Source organism: Geospiza fortis, unplaced genomic scaffold, assembly GCF_000277835.1.
Source record: "Geospiza fortis unplaced genomic scaffold, GeoFor_1.0 scaffold27, whole genome shotgun sequence".
Taxonomy (NCBI): Eukaryota; Metazoa; Chordata; class Aves; order Passeriformes; family Thraupidae; genus Geospiza; species Geospiza fortis.
The window spans coordinates 574,103-589,102 of NW_005054329.1; the positions used below are offsets into that span (position 1 = coordinate 574,103).

The 15,000-nt window shown below is 51.7% G+C and overlaps 1 protein-coding gene across 1 annotated transcript in view; it reads right to left on the reverse strand.

The window, feature by feature from the left end:
- The window catches only part of PBX3 (PBX homeobox 3), a 101,882-nt gene that overhangs the window by 4,031 nt on the left and 82,851 nt on the right, over positions 1–15,000 (reverse strand). The window contains exons 4-8 of the mRNA XM_031057265.1: positions 13,366–13,607; positions 9,261–9,451; positions 7,375–7,510; positions 1,522–1,687; positions 223–335 (exon numbers count right to left, since the gene is read on the reverse strand). Coding sequence (XP_030913125.1) covers positions 223–335; positions 1,522–1,687; positions 7,375–7,510; positions 9,261–9,451; positions 13,366–13,607 — 848 coding nt within the window. The remainder of the gene's footprint in view (positions 1–222; positions 336–1,521; positions 1,688–7,374; positions 7,511–9,260; positions 9,452–13,365; positions 13,608–15,000) is intronic.

Here is a 15,000-nt window from a genome sequence, read left to right on the forward strand (position 1 = left end):
CCGAATGCATTCACAAAGCTTAAAATTTCAATCAGAAAAAAAATCATTCTTTCTTTAATATTTGTGAAATTCAATGCCGGGGTAAGAATAGGCCACATCCAGAAATATGCAGCCTCCACTCTGCAGCGAGGCCCAGACCAGTTAATAGAGCCAGAGTAAGGTGGAATTTTTAGCCCAAACCCTACCCTGCCAGAAAGGCCCTGCTGGGGGCATTTCTCCTACCTGTGACTGCACATTGGCTCCGACTTGGGACCCCTGGTAAGAATCCCCATTCAGACTCTGCATGTTCATGAACATGTCCCCAGAATTTGGGAGGTTAAAAGAACCAGAAGAACCTGGAAAGGAAAGAGTTAGGTAGCTGAATAACAGAGAGCTGCAAAAACATAACCCAGAGACCTGAGGGCAGGGGAAGGAGAAACAGCAGGAGAGGAGAGGACAGGCAAGGCTCAGTGGAGGGGAAGTTGCTGCCCTGGTATGGGGTGAGCGTGGCCACTGGACCCCACAGCAGCCACCACACCCCAGCTCTCAGCCCTGCACCAGAGCACTGTGCTGGGCAAGCCTGGCAACTCCGTGCAACCCAGGACAGCTCTTCCCTCTGGAAGAGCAGCCTGTACAGCAACGTTTCCGTATCAGAGCTGTCCCCCTGTGGATCATTCCATCATGAGGTGCCATCACCAAACACTCATTTTGAGCCCGTGATTTGTGTCTCCTTCCAAAGGAAATGGCTGGCAGTTCCCAGTTATGTGGTTTATTACTGTTAAACATGGAACCTTTTTCTTACTTGCTTTTAGTTAGTCTTTTTTTCCCCATGGTTCTCTATCCTCTTTAAAAGTTGTCCACAACTAAGTCACAGCAAAACTTGACTGCAAATAGTGTTTGTGCTTGTGGCAACCTTTGCCTCTGGAGCCCAAAAGAGCAATGCCTCCCTCACACCTCCCTGACTAAGGCAGTGCTCAGACTTGCAAAATGTCATCAGCACACCAGTGAGACCTGTAGCAGAGCACGTCGCAGAGTAACTCCAAACTAAAGTTCCATCCTTAGATTTCTATTTATAACATCAACTCCATTTCAAGCCATCCAGAGTTTAAACTCTAATTAGAGCGTGCTAAAATATTCCTCTATTTTGTTGTTATCTTGACAATAAATTTAACAGTCCTACAAAACCAGACTTGGACCTCTGCCCCATTTTACATTCTTTTCAGTGAATGAGCAAAAGCTTAAAGTACCTACAGAAACAAAGAAGGTACCAGAAGGCAGAGCCAGGCAGCCGTTACCACTGCAGGAATTACACGGGCCCCACTCTGCTCTCCCACGGCTGTGGGAGCTTGGCTGTGGAGCAGCTGGGACCACCCACGGCAGGGCTCAGCCCTCGTGGTGCAGCCTGGCCGTCCTTGGGCTCAGGACTACCCCCTGTGCCAGTACTGGGTCTGCTAAGGACCTGCATCCTCCTCATCCCGACCGAGCTCACTAGGGCACGTCGGGGCCCTGCAGGAGGCTGGAAAGCAGCAGGCAGGTACATACCAGAATTTGGTGTGGTGGGGGAGTTGGTCTGGTTGTTCTGGACAGCCGCGGCCACGGCGTGCGCTGCAGTCACGGCCGTCTTTGCCGCGTAGAGATTGGCTTCCTCCTGGAACTTCCCAATGTTCTTCTTGTACCTGATTCTCTTATTGCCAAACCAGTTGGACACCTGCAGTGGAGAGAGGTGGGAAGGGTGAAGGACACGAAGTGCTTGGCTGGGCAAAGCAGGATCCCTTTGAGATGCCAGAATCATGACCCGTACCTGCTCCAGGTAACTGAGCACTAACCCGGATCGGTTAAATATCACCATGGAGCTGGGCTGACCTGGCTCTGCTGCTCTCTTGGCAAACTGAGGCACAACAAGTGACTGATGACTGCACATATCCCAGAGCTTATTGTACCACAGCATTGTCCCCTACCACCATGGGCCATTTGTCAGCAAAACTGCAAGACTCAGAAAGCTGCTCAGGGGGGACCAAGGTCCGGTTGACTGAGGGCAAGCGGGCAGTGAGAGCAATTGTTCTTTATTTTTGGGCTGGAACAACCTTGGCAGCCCACTCACAGAATCGTGTTTGGTTGGCTGAAAATGAAAGGAATCATATAAATCAATAATGGTTGAAAAGTCACTTTGTCATGTCCCTTTGAAGATCTGTACTGAAGCCAAGGTGGCTCCCAGGGCACCGGCTATTAACCCGCACAGGGGTCACGCCTGGAGCTGCTCAGGGAAGTTTGTACAATCTTGCTTAGGGGCTTTGTTTAACTTCAGCTGCTGTAACAGAGCTCCTAAATAACAAACCCAGTTTGGAACATGGACAATGGCCAACACAGCAGAGACAATAAAAGAACAGCTCCAGCAGTAAAGGGGAAGGGACCGGTGACAGCCCAGTGGTTATCAGGCAGCCACAGGGCATGGCAGGGGCTGGGGCCCTGTCACAGCACCCAGTTCAGGATCCTGCTGAGGCAGGAGTCAAATCCTGCTGTATTTGATGCAGCACAGGCTTTTGTTTAACCACAATTAATGGAAAACCTCTGGCCTTTACCAGTAATATGGAAGGTACCTTATACATCCTGCTCCCCTGATAATACTCCACCATATTCTATATATTGCACTTAATATCACCTTGTCAGTCAGAGAAGCAATAATACATTAATGAAACCCAGCAAATAATTATTGTGTACAATCAGATTATGCTTTATTAACAGTATCATAATTGAGGAATCTCTGCACATCAACCATATTGTCCACGGATGTGCACGAGACCCCTCTGTTTATGCACGCCCCTGGACCAATCAAACAACAGCCATCACTAATAAAGGTTTATTTAATTCTCACAGTAAAATTTTAATATCACCAGCAGCCTGGGGAAGCCTCAACGAGTGGATTTGCTTGACATCAGATCGTTTCCATTCTGCTAGTCCCAATACTTCTTAATCTTTAATATCAAGGCAATTAAAATTAATGGCCACTCATCCAGAGCCACTGTGGGCAGTGTTTCCTTGACATCAATTGTTTGATGGGATTACCTAGAGGTTAAACTAACAAGCAAGGTTTAATTGGAAGCAATGAGAGGAGCAGTGCTCGTACGTTATGTTTAACCCGCACACCACATCTAAATGAATATCCAGAAATGTTCAACTCTTCCTCAGTCTGAGCCTGGCCTCGGGGCTGCCAGAAGAGCTGCAGCAGTCTGGGGGTGCCGCAGTCACTGCCCCCATCCCCTCTGCCCAAGGACCCTTTGTGCTCCTGTGACACAGTGCAGGGCAGAGCATGCCCCAGCCCGGGGAACGTGGGGACACTCACAGACACCTGGGGACACCTGGGGACACCCGGGGACACCCAGGGGCTGCGGCTGCAGCTGGGAGAGCGTGGCTGACATGGCCAGCTGGACCTGGCCAGGACAGGGCACTGCTCCAGCAGGCTGTGCCAGGCAGGATTTAGGACACCTGGAGCACACCTCACCTGGCTTGTGCTGCTGGCACTGCGTGGTTCCAGGGAAGACCTGGGTGCAGGTGCTGGGCTCCCTGGGACCTAGCTCCTCACCCAGCCCCGTGCTCACCCCAAACATGGAAGTTGTCTCCATTGTGAGCTGCCTCACAACACATTTTTCATTAAAATAAACTATCTCTTCACATAAAAAAAAAATGAACATCTTTCTCCTCCTGATCATTGAAGGCCAATTAATTAATTGGGCTTAATTGTATATTACATTTCAAACAATACTGTTGCACTTATTTATCATGTTAATTGTAACGTTAAATAAAAAGACATAAATTATTACTGAAATCGTCAAGATGCCTAATGTGGGATTTGGGATGGGGCAGGCCTGCCTCATGTCTCCAGAGTGGGTGATTTCCCGGGATAAATCTGTGCTCATTCGGCAAAGCCACAGCTGACACAGAGCATCACTGCTGGAATTGGGGAGCTACAGATTCATGGAAATCTTTCCACTGTGTTTCCATGTTTGTAGCACACAGTCTGTGTTCCACACCTAAAACATGGTACAAACCAGAAGATGTTAAAAATCAATGTTGCACAATTACAACATTGATCTGTGATCTAAACTCAGGAATTTTACCTCCAGAACTATTTCATTATGCTGAAGCTTTTTTCCTTGCTTCCCACATAACGTCCAGGGTAAGAGCCCCTCCATCCACAGTTTTCCCTGTCACCTGCTCACAGAAACACTCAGAAGCAGCAGGGGCCAGAGGGGTGCTAGAGACCAGCTCTTGCATCCTTTCTTTAAAACAATGTTAAATATATTCCCTTGTCAACCACATCCTTCTTTTGTTTGAAGCAGTGAAAAATGTTATTGCTGTACTCCAGTGCCCCGCTCTCAGCACTGGCTGTGCCCTCTCTCCAGCCCGTGTGATGGACTGATGGTCGTTTGTGACACCCTGGAACAGCTCATCTGCAAAAGTATAAAACATCAGCCTCGCAGCCATGGGAGGGGAGAACAGACAATACACTTTATCTCCCTCCAACGTGTGCTGATGGGGTGGCTCTAAATTACAGCCGACAATGTTTTCTGCTAAGGACATCTTTTCCCCAGAATTACCTTTCTGCACTCTTAAAAATGAAATTGTGTGAGGTGTTCATCTTAATAAATAGTTTGTCTTTATGCTTTTCTTGAAAAACCTTCTCTACATATTATTTTAAACACCAATATCAAAACTGAAACCATCGATCTGCCACCTGCGATGAAACGATTCTGGGAGACAATTTTCTTTGCAGCTCAGTAAAGTGCCATGGCAGCAGGATTTCCAGTCAGCAGCTTAATCTGGGGGGAGGATGACCCAAAACACTCACTAATTAAGTGTTTGAGGGAGAAAGTGTTCTGCCATGAATCTGCCCCCAGCGTGTACAAGGCACTGACAGTACAAGAGAGAAACACTTGGGATCATCGTTAGGAGAGGCTACAGAGGAGCCTGGCTCAGCCAGGAAAAGGACAAAGCCTCTTCATCAGAGACGAGCCAACAGCTCCAGAGTTTGGAAAGCCATCCCTTAATGTTATTTATTCCTTTTTCCAGCTCTTTGGCCCTCGGGGGTATTTGCAGCACAGGAGGTAAATGGGGCATGGTGACAGGCACGGCAAGGTCCAAGGGACACTTGGTCAAGGCTGAAAATACACACACTTAGAGATCTTCCATGAAGCCTGAGCGAGGTGCAGCTCAGGCACTTGCTGGGATGCCATTGCTTGTCCCCTGTGATGCTGCTCCTGCCAGGGTTTCAGTGACTGCTCAATTCACTCCGAGCTCTGGATTGCATCCTCTGAGTTCTGCTGTCAGTCACCAGAGCAGTGACTGTAGTGCCTGCTCAGAGCTCTTCTACTACATGGCCTCAAAAATATACACCCTTTTCAGTAGAAGAAAGACACCTCCAGCCCAGTTCGACCTACAAAATACCAGCTAACCCTGCAGTACTGCCATGCAGCCTCTGGAAGTGCCTTTGGAAATCAAAGATTAGAATACCCATGGTATTCATGCTCTCTAGCTGTGACAGCAGATCCATCAGGAACTCAAGCAACCAGCTGATCACAGGCACTCCCTCTCTCTCATACATGCTCCTCTCCCATTACATGATACATGGCCCCATTTCCAGGCTTTACCATATCAACACAAGTTTTTCCAAGTCATTTATAACATCTTGCCAGAGTGCAGCCGTGTCAAGGGCCCAGCCCTGCATCCCTGGTGCCAGGCTGGGTGGGCAGCACTGCCCTCAGACCAGGCTGGCAATGTCACCCAGCAAGGCTGAGGTTGCTGGATGCAGTGCTGTGGAGGGCACAATGCAGCTACTCCCATCGCTCTCTCAGACTTCCTAATGGATTCAAGGAACAACTAATTCATGTCTGTATCAAATATTAAAAAGACAAACCTATATTCCTGTCACAGGCTCTCTGCCACTGCTGGGTTGCTGGACCATCTGCCTGCCTTTTATTTCATTCTACAGCATATACATTAAATCTTATCAAACAACCAATTAAGAAAGAAATCAGATCTATTAGCACTAGAAGCAATCAGTTATGGCTTCTGAAATGTTCCCTCTCATTTTCTACAGTCACTTCAGCCTTATCTTGATCTGTCTTTTTATCTGTCCACACCAAGGAATCACTGTGCCCCTTCCTGCCAGGCACAACTCACCACTGGGTGCAGAGGGAACAGCTCTTCAGCAGGTCTGCTGGGCCTTTTCACATGTCATCTTGCCCAACTACATTAACCAAAACTGAAGAACTTTTGGTTTGTTTAAATTGGTGTTGATGGCATGGCCTCTCCTAACCATACAGCAGGCTGCCTTGGATCATGTTGAAGATTTCTGGACACCACTTACTGAAGGAATTGCCACAAACCATCTCATGCCAAGGACTGGAACCAGCAGCAGGATTAAGGCTGCAGACCACAGTGCCGTGGCACTCGTGTGCTCTTAGGCTGTTTGTTGGTTCCAGACACCCCCAGCAGCTGCAGGGATGCCTGAGGGCACTGAGAGCAGCCCAGCAGCCACCATGGGGCTGCAGTGCTCCTGTGGTGCTAGGGGCAAGGGAGGAGCAATGTGAGAGGGAACAAGCTGTGTGCTGAATTTCCCTTAAGAACTTCTGCCCATCACCAGAGCTATTTGTAAATGGACTGGGAGAAACTGCCTCCCTCCCTACCCCAGACCTTCCCCTGGCACCGAGCACAGCTCCTTGCCACCCCATTTGGAGTGGGGCATGTGCTGTGTGCCAAGGAAGGCACACACACGTGCCCTGGGGCAGTTCTGCCAGGGCTGGTGCTGGGGGGCAGCCAAAGTCAAGTAATTTCAAATTTGGAGGAGCTGGGCAAACTTTCATTTGAAAGTCTTCAATAAAGTGCCTGAATTTTTCATGCATTCAATGGAGGCCTATAAAGTAAATCTCAACTCAGGTCTTAATTATAAAGCTAAAGGTTGTGTTGCTAATAATGCCAATAGTGCAGCCTGCAATCATTAATAGTTAACACACACGCCGCAGGCACCATTCCTCTCAAAGACCTGAAATATTGATAAGGGAGCTGAGGGAGCAGGGAGGAGCCAGCACACCGGCCTCACCACAGGAGAGGAGAACTTGGAGACTGCAGGGCACTTCCCTGCCACACAAGCTCAGGTTCTTCCCCAAGCTGTACAAGCCAGATTTGTGGGAGAATAATTGGGGTTTCTAGCAAACATACAGGCCACGTGGAATGCCAAAGAGGTGTTTTGCTCTTTGAGCTGCCTGGTGAAGGAAAATTCGATGGTGTCACCAGCCTGAGCAAGACACCAGTCTGAGCTGTACAGGTATTTTGGCCCACAGGGAAAGCAGCTGCAGCCAACGACACCCTGTGGGGGCAGGGGTCCTCCCTGCTGCTTACCTGTGATACCGTGATGCTGCATTTCTTTGCCAGCTCTTCTTTGGCTTCTTCACTGGGGTAGGGGTTACTGAGGTGGGAGTAAAAATACTCGTTCAAGATTTCTGTGGCTTGTTTACTGAAGTTACGCCTTTTCCGTCTGAAATGAGAAAAGGAAAACACCACTGTTCCTCCCGATGCCAGCAGGTCCCTGGTTGGATGGGGAGCAGCAGCCTTTGTTTCAAAGCCTCTGCTACAGCACAGAACAACACAGCAGAGCTGTCCTGGCACCCTGATCCCTTTGGGCTCCCCAACACCATGGGAGGGAGCAGCAGGAAGCAACAGCACGTCCTGCACCCAGGCCCAGGGACTCTGGATTCTGCCCTTGGCTTCACATCCTCACCTCCCTGCAGGGTTCATCCCACGGGAGCACAGGCCACGTTCACACGCTGTGGGAGAAATGGTGAGGCAGGTGCTGAGCCAGCAGCCTCCCTTGTGGCTCCTCCACAGCCAGGTACACAGCCCAGCCCAAAGCTCCTGGCCACAGAGCCCCGCTGTGCCAGCAGCAGCCTGGCAGACCTCCTTGCCCTCCTTCCCTTCAGCACAGGTCAGCTGGCCCCCTGCACAGCTCCCTGGGGTGAGGATGGTACAACAGGATGGGGCAGCCGTGCTGATGTGTCCTCACGTGGCCTCCCTGAGCTAATTGGCTTCCAACAGCAAGCGGATTTCAGGGCTTTGTGAGCGAGACCCATCTGTGCCCCCTCCTGCCATGGGCTGCATGGCTGCTCTGGCCCACATGGGACACAGGACAGGCCCCAGGGGTGTCACCTGGCTGGAACCTTGCAGAGAGCACCTGCCCGTGCTCTGCCCAGGAGCCTGCAGCCCTGCCCATGGGTGGGGCAGCCCACGGCAGCAGCGCCTGCACAGCTGCAGTGCCATCCCTCCGTGCCAGCGGCTGGTCTCCTTCAGCAGAACATGCTCTGGAAGGCTCCAGTTAAACATTTCCTCGGAGCTGCTCCCCCAGGGCTGCTGCAATCACCGCCGGCGCCCCAGGCCAGCCGGCAGCCGAGCGCAATCCCCAGCGCGCTCTCGCCGAGTATCACGGCGCTGCTAACTGCGCTGTATCCTGGAGCAGGCAGGCTCCCTCCCCAGAGCTCTGTTTATCTCATTACTATGCTTCCGCTCATTTTGCCTTATTTACCTTCCTCCTTTTTAAAGAAATCACTTTAAAATGTACATCTGCACGCTCTACCTTTGCGTTCCTGGAGCTCTCCATAGACATCTCCTCCAACTGCCTGCAATTACCCTGATTTCCCACACCTGCCAGTGACCTCCTTGTTAATAACATTATTTTGGTCTTGTTTAGCTCCTCACAGCTTTCAGGTGTGAAGTGTGAGCTGCTGGAGGAGGGAGGCTCCGGGTGGCGCCTGCTGCTCCTCCCTTTTCCGCTCCTGCTCTGAGGACAGGAGCGCTGTGAAGGGGATGGGGCTGGGGATCACTGTCCCACCTCATCAGGCTTCAAAACAATTCTGACTGTGCCTAAACCCCCCTCCTAATCCCTGTCTGCCTGCCTCCTGGCAGCTTGTGGAGCAAGCAGCCCACTCAGGCCGCCGTGGGTCCTGGTGACAGGCACTGAGCTCCAACAGTGGTGCAGGTGTCCAAGGTGGGAAAACAAGCCCAGTCTTTGCACTAAAATTTGAAGAAAAGACCTTGTTGCTTCTGAAGTCCTACTATGCAAGGGTCCCCTCCACAGCTGCTGTGGATGAAGGCTCTTGTTGGGACAGAGCAGCCTCTCCCACCCATCCCTGCTGACATGGGACACCACTCCCAGTATGGCCAGGCTCTCCTGGGCTGCCCAGAAATTACTGCTTCCCCCCAGAAAGAGACAGGGGCACTTGCCTCTGCCTTACCTGGCATCAAGGAACCTTGATCTTAAAATCATTACTGCTTCACAAGTGCTTTGTTTGAGCTGCATCTGGATGGAGCTGAATTTTCGATGAATGATGCCCACCATCCTTTCAATCTCCTTGGGAGAAATGGGACGTGTCCGGCTCTGTTCTCTGAGGAGGTTCATGACATGAGTGGTAAATTCATTACATGCCTGTGGAGGAAGAAGAGGCTCAGATGTGGGTTTGTGCTGCCCCACAAGGACACAAGCTCTGACCTGGCTGTTGGGGGAAGGCAGCACTGGGGGCTGGGGGACCCCTCACATGGCCCTGTCCCCTCCACATGCGTGGCCACAGGATCCCACCCTGCCCAGGATCCCTGCAACTGTCCTGGGGCAGCCAGGGGAGCCCAGTGACCACGGCCCTGCTCCTGCCATGCTCATCCTCTCCCCATTCCCAGCCAGACCCCCGTGGAGAGGAGCAGTCACACCAGCCCCTGGGGCAGCTGCAGGCAGGGGCAGGGTGTGAGTGGGGACCTGCACTCCTCACAGCCAGGGGGCAACACCCCGAGCCCTGTGCCTGGGTACCCCCTGCAGCACGCAGGGACCTGAGACCTTTCTGAGGCACCATGTCCCCGTTTTGGGTGGGTTTCAGTGACACTGTGCCCACTGTGCCCGCGCTGTCTGGCCGAGGCACTGAAGGCAGGCACAGGGAGCCCTCAATTACCACTCCCAGTCTGTGACATGTTGATATAAACTTCAGACTGAGCCATCACCAGGATCCCCCTGGTCTGAGCCTCCATACATGCTGCTGTCCTGACTTCCCTTTGCAGGCTGGAACCTGACAAAAACTCTGCTAGCTCCCCTCTTCCCTCTCAAGCCAGGCTGCAAAATATGTACGTAATATGTCTGACAACAACATTTTCAAGGATTCTCCAGCATTTCAACAGATTATGTGATGGAAGGAGTTAAAAGTGAAAAGTTTATGCATCTAAAACCTCATAATTTCCTATAACATTTGCTGAACGTCTCACAACTTATTAAGTGAAGCCATCTATGAATGCAAATGCTGATTAGCAATTTGGCAATAGCCCAACATTCGCAGAATTCACATAGCTTTTCTTTAAACCAGTAGTTCATACATGATTAATTAGAACATCTCATTTATGTAGTGTGCACTTTAGCTCATTACTCTAAGTAAAATTCGTTAAGTATTTACATTTAGATAATTAAAATCTGGGTACACCCTTAAGAAAGATGCATACACTTCAGGCAAAGTGATTTTTTTTCTTTACACTACTGAAAGTAAATTACAGGCTAATTTACATCCGTGCGGCACCCGTTGGAGGCAGCCCTGGTGCAGCGCCCCTCGCTCGCCACCGCCGAGCCGCTGCTGCTGCCAGCACCTGCCAGCCCGGCTCTGCCAGGGCTCCCGAGCCCCGGGGCAAGGAGCTGGACATTTCTCACCCTCACTCCCCACCAGCACATTCTTTCTTTCACCAGGGGACACCCCGAGCATGCAGAAGTTCAGGCCCAGCCCTCTGACCGATGACACCAGCTTTGGCTCGCCCGGGAAATGTTGCACAGAAGGGAAGGGGACACGGACCCCAAAAGGCAGCAGCTCTGATTGTTCCAAAATACAGCTGAACCCAAGAATTTGGCACTGGATGGGTGTTCCAGGCACACAGTTTGCCACAAGCCCCCTTCCTTTCAGATCCCAGGCATTCAATTTTAAAGTACAATAAAATTGGCAACTGTTGCATTAGAAATATTTTCAGGTATGTCTTTTCTATAAGAGATTTAGTCTCAAAAACTGGACTTTGAAAAGCAATAATTAGTTTCTTGCTTTCAAGAAGCAAAAACCTTTCTCTGACTTTACTCAGCTTGCCTGATGAGACTTGGTTTGGCTACAACTGCTGGGAGAGCCTGGGTTTAATTCATCTCCACCAGCACCTCCCCTATGCAGAGCTGCCTCACACAGCACAGTGGGAGGAAGCTCAGAAGACTCTGATGCTTTGTCTTGTTTCTCTTGTTTATTTATAGCGTCCAAGCTACTTGATCCCTTTTCCAGGACTATTTTTCAGGCCTCTGCTTGGTGCCTGAGACATTATTAATAATGTCAGGTTATAAGTGATGGCCTTGTTAACCTGCTCAGAAACCTTGTAGGAGCAGGGATGCTCCTGCTGCCTCAGTGCTTCATCACGAGTGCACAGGAAAAAGAGAGGAAATGGCCCAAAACAATGTTGAGGGGCAGGGTAGCAGCCAGTGCTCTGTGAGGCTGGTGGTGGCTTCTGAGCTGCCACACGTCACCCCAATTCGGGGTGAATTCAGGGGACATCTGTGAACTTGGGAAGTGGGTTCCCAGCTGCTTCAGGAGGCCTGGGACCCTTACAGTACTTTTGCCTACAGCAAAAAATGTATTTCAGTGTAATTACAGCAGATAGCTTTCAATATGTCATCTCTGTTATAGGAGCTGTAAATTATGGAAGGCGCTGCCTGTGCGTGGCCATTTCTCCCGGCGAGGGAGCGCTGGGTGATGGCGTGACACACTTTCCATTTCTCTTTCCCATTTTTTTTCCTGAGTGAATTCCCCTGACTGGCAACAAATATCAGGATCAAACCCTGCCTGGAAAGCATCTCCAGGAAGGCGCTCTGGTTCCTGCTGCCGTGGGATGGGGGATGCCTGTGCTGGGCAGGATGGCAGGAGCGGCTCTGCACTGCGGGCAGGTGCCCAGCACGGGCTCCCCGCTGCAAGAGCCTCCTGCCTCCCAGAACCTGTGGCGCCAGAGGCTCAGATGCCAAGCCCTGGCTGCCTCTCGGGCACTGCAGTGAGACAAACCAGCAGGAGACAGTTTGCTGCCAGGCTGGGGAAATCATCATATGTCTGTTGAGCAGACATGGCTGGGTGTCAGGATCCATGGGGAAGCATGCATGTCTCATCCTCTGCTCTACCTCTCTCTCCTGCTCCAGCAGCATTTGAGCATCCTCCAAAATTTCCTGTGGTGTGGACGGATGGCTGTGACATTTCAGCCGAAACCTTTGTAAATGGAGCTACAGGGCAAAAAACGCTCCTGCTTCCCCCACGTCATTAAACTTATTAGAGTCCAAGGATGTTTGCCAGGAAGCGGCTGCGAGCACGGAGCTGCTGCCTCTGTGGCCCAGATCTGCCTGCAGCCTGTGTGCTGTGCCTGTAGGAGACAGGTTCATGCCACAGCCACCCCATCCCACTCTACAGCTGCACCTGGCAGGGCTCGGAGGGCTTGGGGCTCCACCAGGACTGCTGGGCCTTGGGGTCAGGGGAGAACAGCAGATTTGTAGACCCTGACAGGTGTTTGCTCAGTTATTTGTTCTCCACTTGAACAACACAGTGGAAGAGACAGCACAGACAAGGCAGTGCCCCCGGCACCTGAGACACACGGTGCTGCTGGCACCTGGCAGCATGTGGTGAACGTTTTCAGTGCCACCGGCGTGCCCAATGTGTTGGGTCACCAGGTCCCAGTGGTGAACACAAACCTACAAGTCTCTGCAGCATGCTCTTCACTCCAAACAAAGGCACTGTGCTGGCATCTGCCCGAACCAGGATTTCCTTAGTTTCTGTCCCCAAGCCTGGGCCAGGTGCACTGCTGACGCCTCACTGCCCACTCTCTTCAGACCTGCTCCAGCTGACCTGCTGTGGCCAAGTCCTGTGCCAGAGTATCCTGCCACCTGCTCCTGTGGCAGCAGCCTGTGGGCTGAGATGGCCAAAGCAGCCCTTGTCTGCCTGTGCCCCCCAGCTTGCCAGACCCAGCTGTGTGAGACCTCATCAGGGCAGAGGGTGGCACTGAGTGACAGACATCTCTCCTCCTCTCTGCCTTCTGTGGGATGGGCAAAGGGGAGAAACACGGGCTTGGGTGCTGCTCTTGTGCAGTTACAGACAACAGAAAACACTCAGACATGCAAGACATGCGTCCTGGCTCCAGCCAGCAGCTCCTTGGAGCCCGACAGACGACAGACTCCCATGGTGGCTCTCTCTGGGCAGAGGGGTGGGGAAGGGGAGGAAGGGTTGTGGTCCAGAGTGGGCAGTGGTGGGCACTGGCAAGCAGAGGAGAGCAGTGTCAGGTACACGAACAACTGAGAGGCTGATGTCTGACCTGTTCATATTTCTCCAGCTCTGTGTGATAGATTTGTCTGATCTGGGTCAATTTGGCTCTGTAATCTGAGTGTTCAATAGAGTTATCTGAAGACCCTCCAGAGGCTGCTGCGGCTGCAGCTGCTGCCGCCGATCCCCCACCTTTCTCCGGACCTGAGACTCCTTCTGCCAGAAGCATATTGTCTAGTCTCATTAGCTGAGGATCGGGAGGGTCTTCCTCCTGGGCTCCTCGGATGCTCAAACCTTGGGCAGAAAAGAGAGAACAAGAGAAAACACAGTCAGTACTTCTGCATGTGCCTGCCTGCCACGAGCCCTCTGTGACACCCGCCTGCCCGGGGCCCACGGGCTCAGCCCTGCCCCAGCACGGCCCCAGCACGGCCCCAGCACAGCCCCAGCATGGCCCCAGCATGGCCCCAGCACACCTGCCAGCCCCATAAGACGTGGTCTGGCAGTGCCACAGGACCCTCTCTGCTCCCATACACAGCAGGAACAGTACCTGTGTAGGCTGTGCCAGATGTGCCATTAGCCCACAGCTGCCAGGCATGGATATCGGCACCAGCAGTGTGCTCCGTGCACTCAGGGGACAGCACAGGATTCCACCCTGACTGTCTCAAGGAGGACACACAGTGGGAGATGACCCCCCCACTGGCCAACTTTCCAACTCAAGAAAGCACAAGGCATTAATCTTGCTCTAAAATACACATTTTAAACCTGTCACCTTCATTTAAAACTATAATTCCATATAATTTCATGGGAATAATAAAAATGTCTCATCATCTCTTTAAATTATTTCTGTTGCCTGTTCAGATGTCCACAGGCACAAGCTGATGATACCACACATTGTCCCGGCATGTCCCTGAGCTGGCACACACGTGTTGGGGACTGCCCAGGCCACCCATGCTGCAGCCAGGGAAGGTGGTGCCACACCTGGGAGTGCCTGCAGCAGCAGGGGTTGTGGTGCCTGGCCAAGGGAGTGCTGACCCATCCCTCATTCCCTCGTCTGCCAGGCCCCACTGCCTTGGCACAGCTCCTGGCCCGCAGTGCCGTAACACAGGGGTGATTTCCTTGGTGAGTTGTTCCCCTGTTTGTCACTCTCCTCCTCTGCTCTGCTGTCAGAATGTTCAATAACATCCTGGTTTTAATCCACTCAAGCTCTCCTTCCCTTCTCATCAATGATTTCTGCTGTTGTTTTTCCTTTTAGCTTCTGGACCCTTTCTCAGTCCATGTTTACTGTGCTTTATTCCAGCTGTTATTCCTCAGCTGCATTTCTGCTTTCACTATGGAACTCATCTCCCTCCCACTATCCCATCACAGTCCCACTCTGCTCCCAAATGCAGATGCCTAGACAAAACCTGCAGCAAAATAATTTGGTACAATTGCAGTCATTTCTGCATCATGTACTTCCATCAACAGGCCAAAGTGAGGGCTTTGTCCACCCAGGCTCAAATCAATATTCCAAAGTCCCAGCCCTTGTCTGTGAACCTGACTCAGCAAGTGAGCAGCCCCCAAGGTTTAGCAGCAGGAGCTGATGCTGCACTGAGGCGCAGGAGCTGGCCAGGGCCTGAAGCACAGGAGGAAGCTCGGCCATGGGGACAATGACAAAGGCACTCAGGTGTTTGGCACGCAAGGCAGCGTG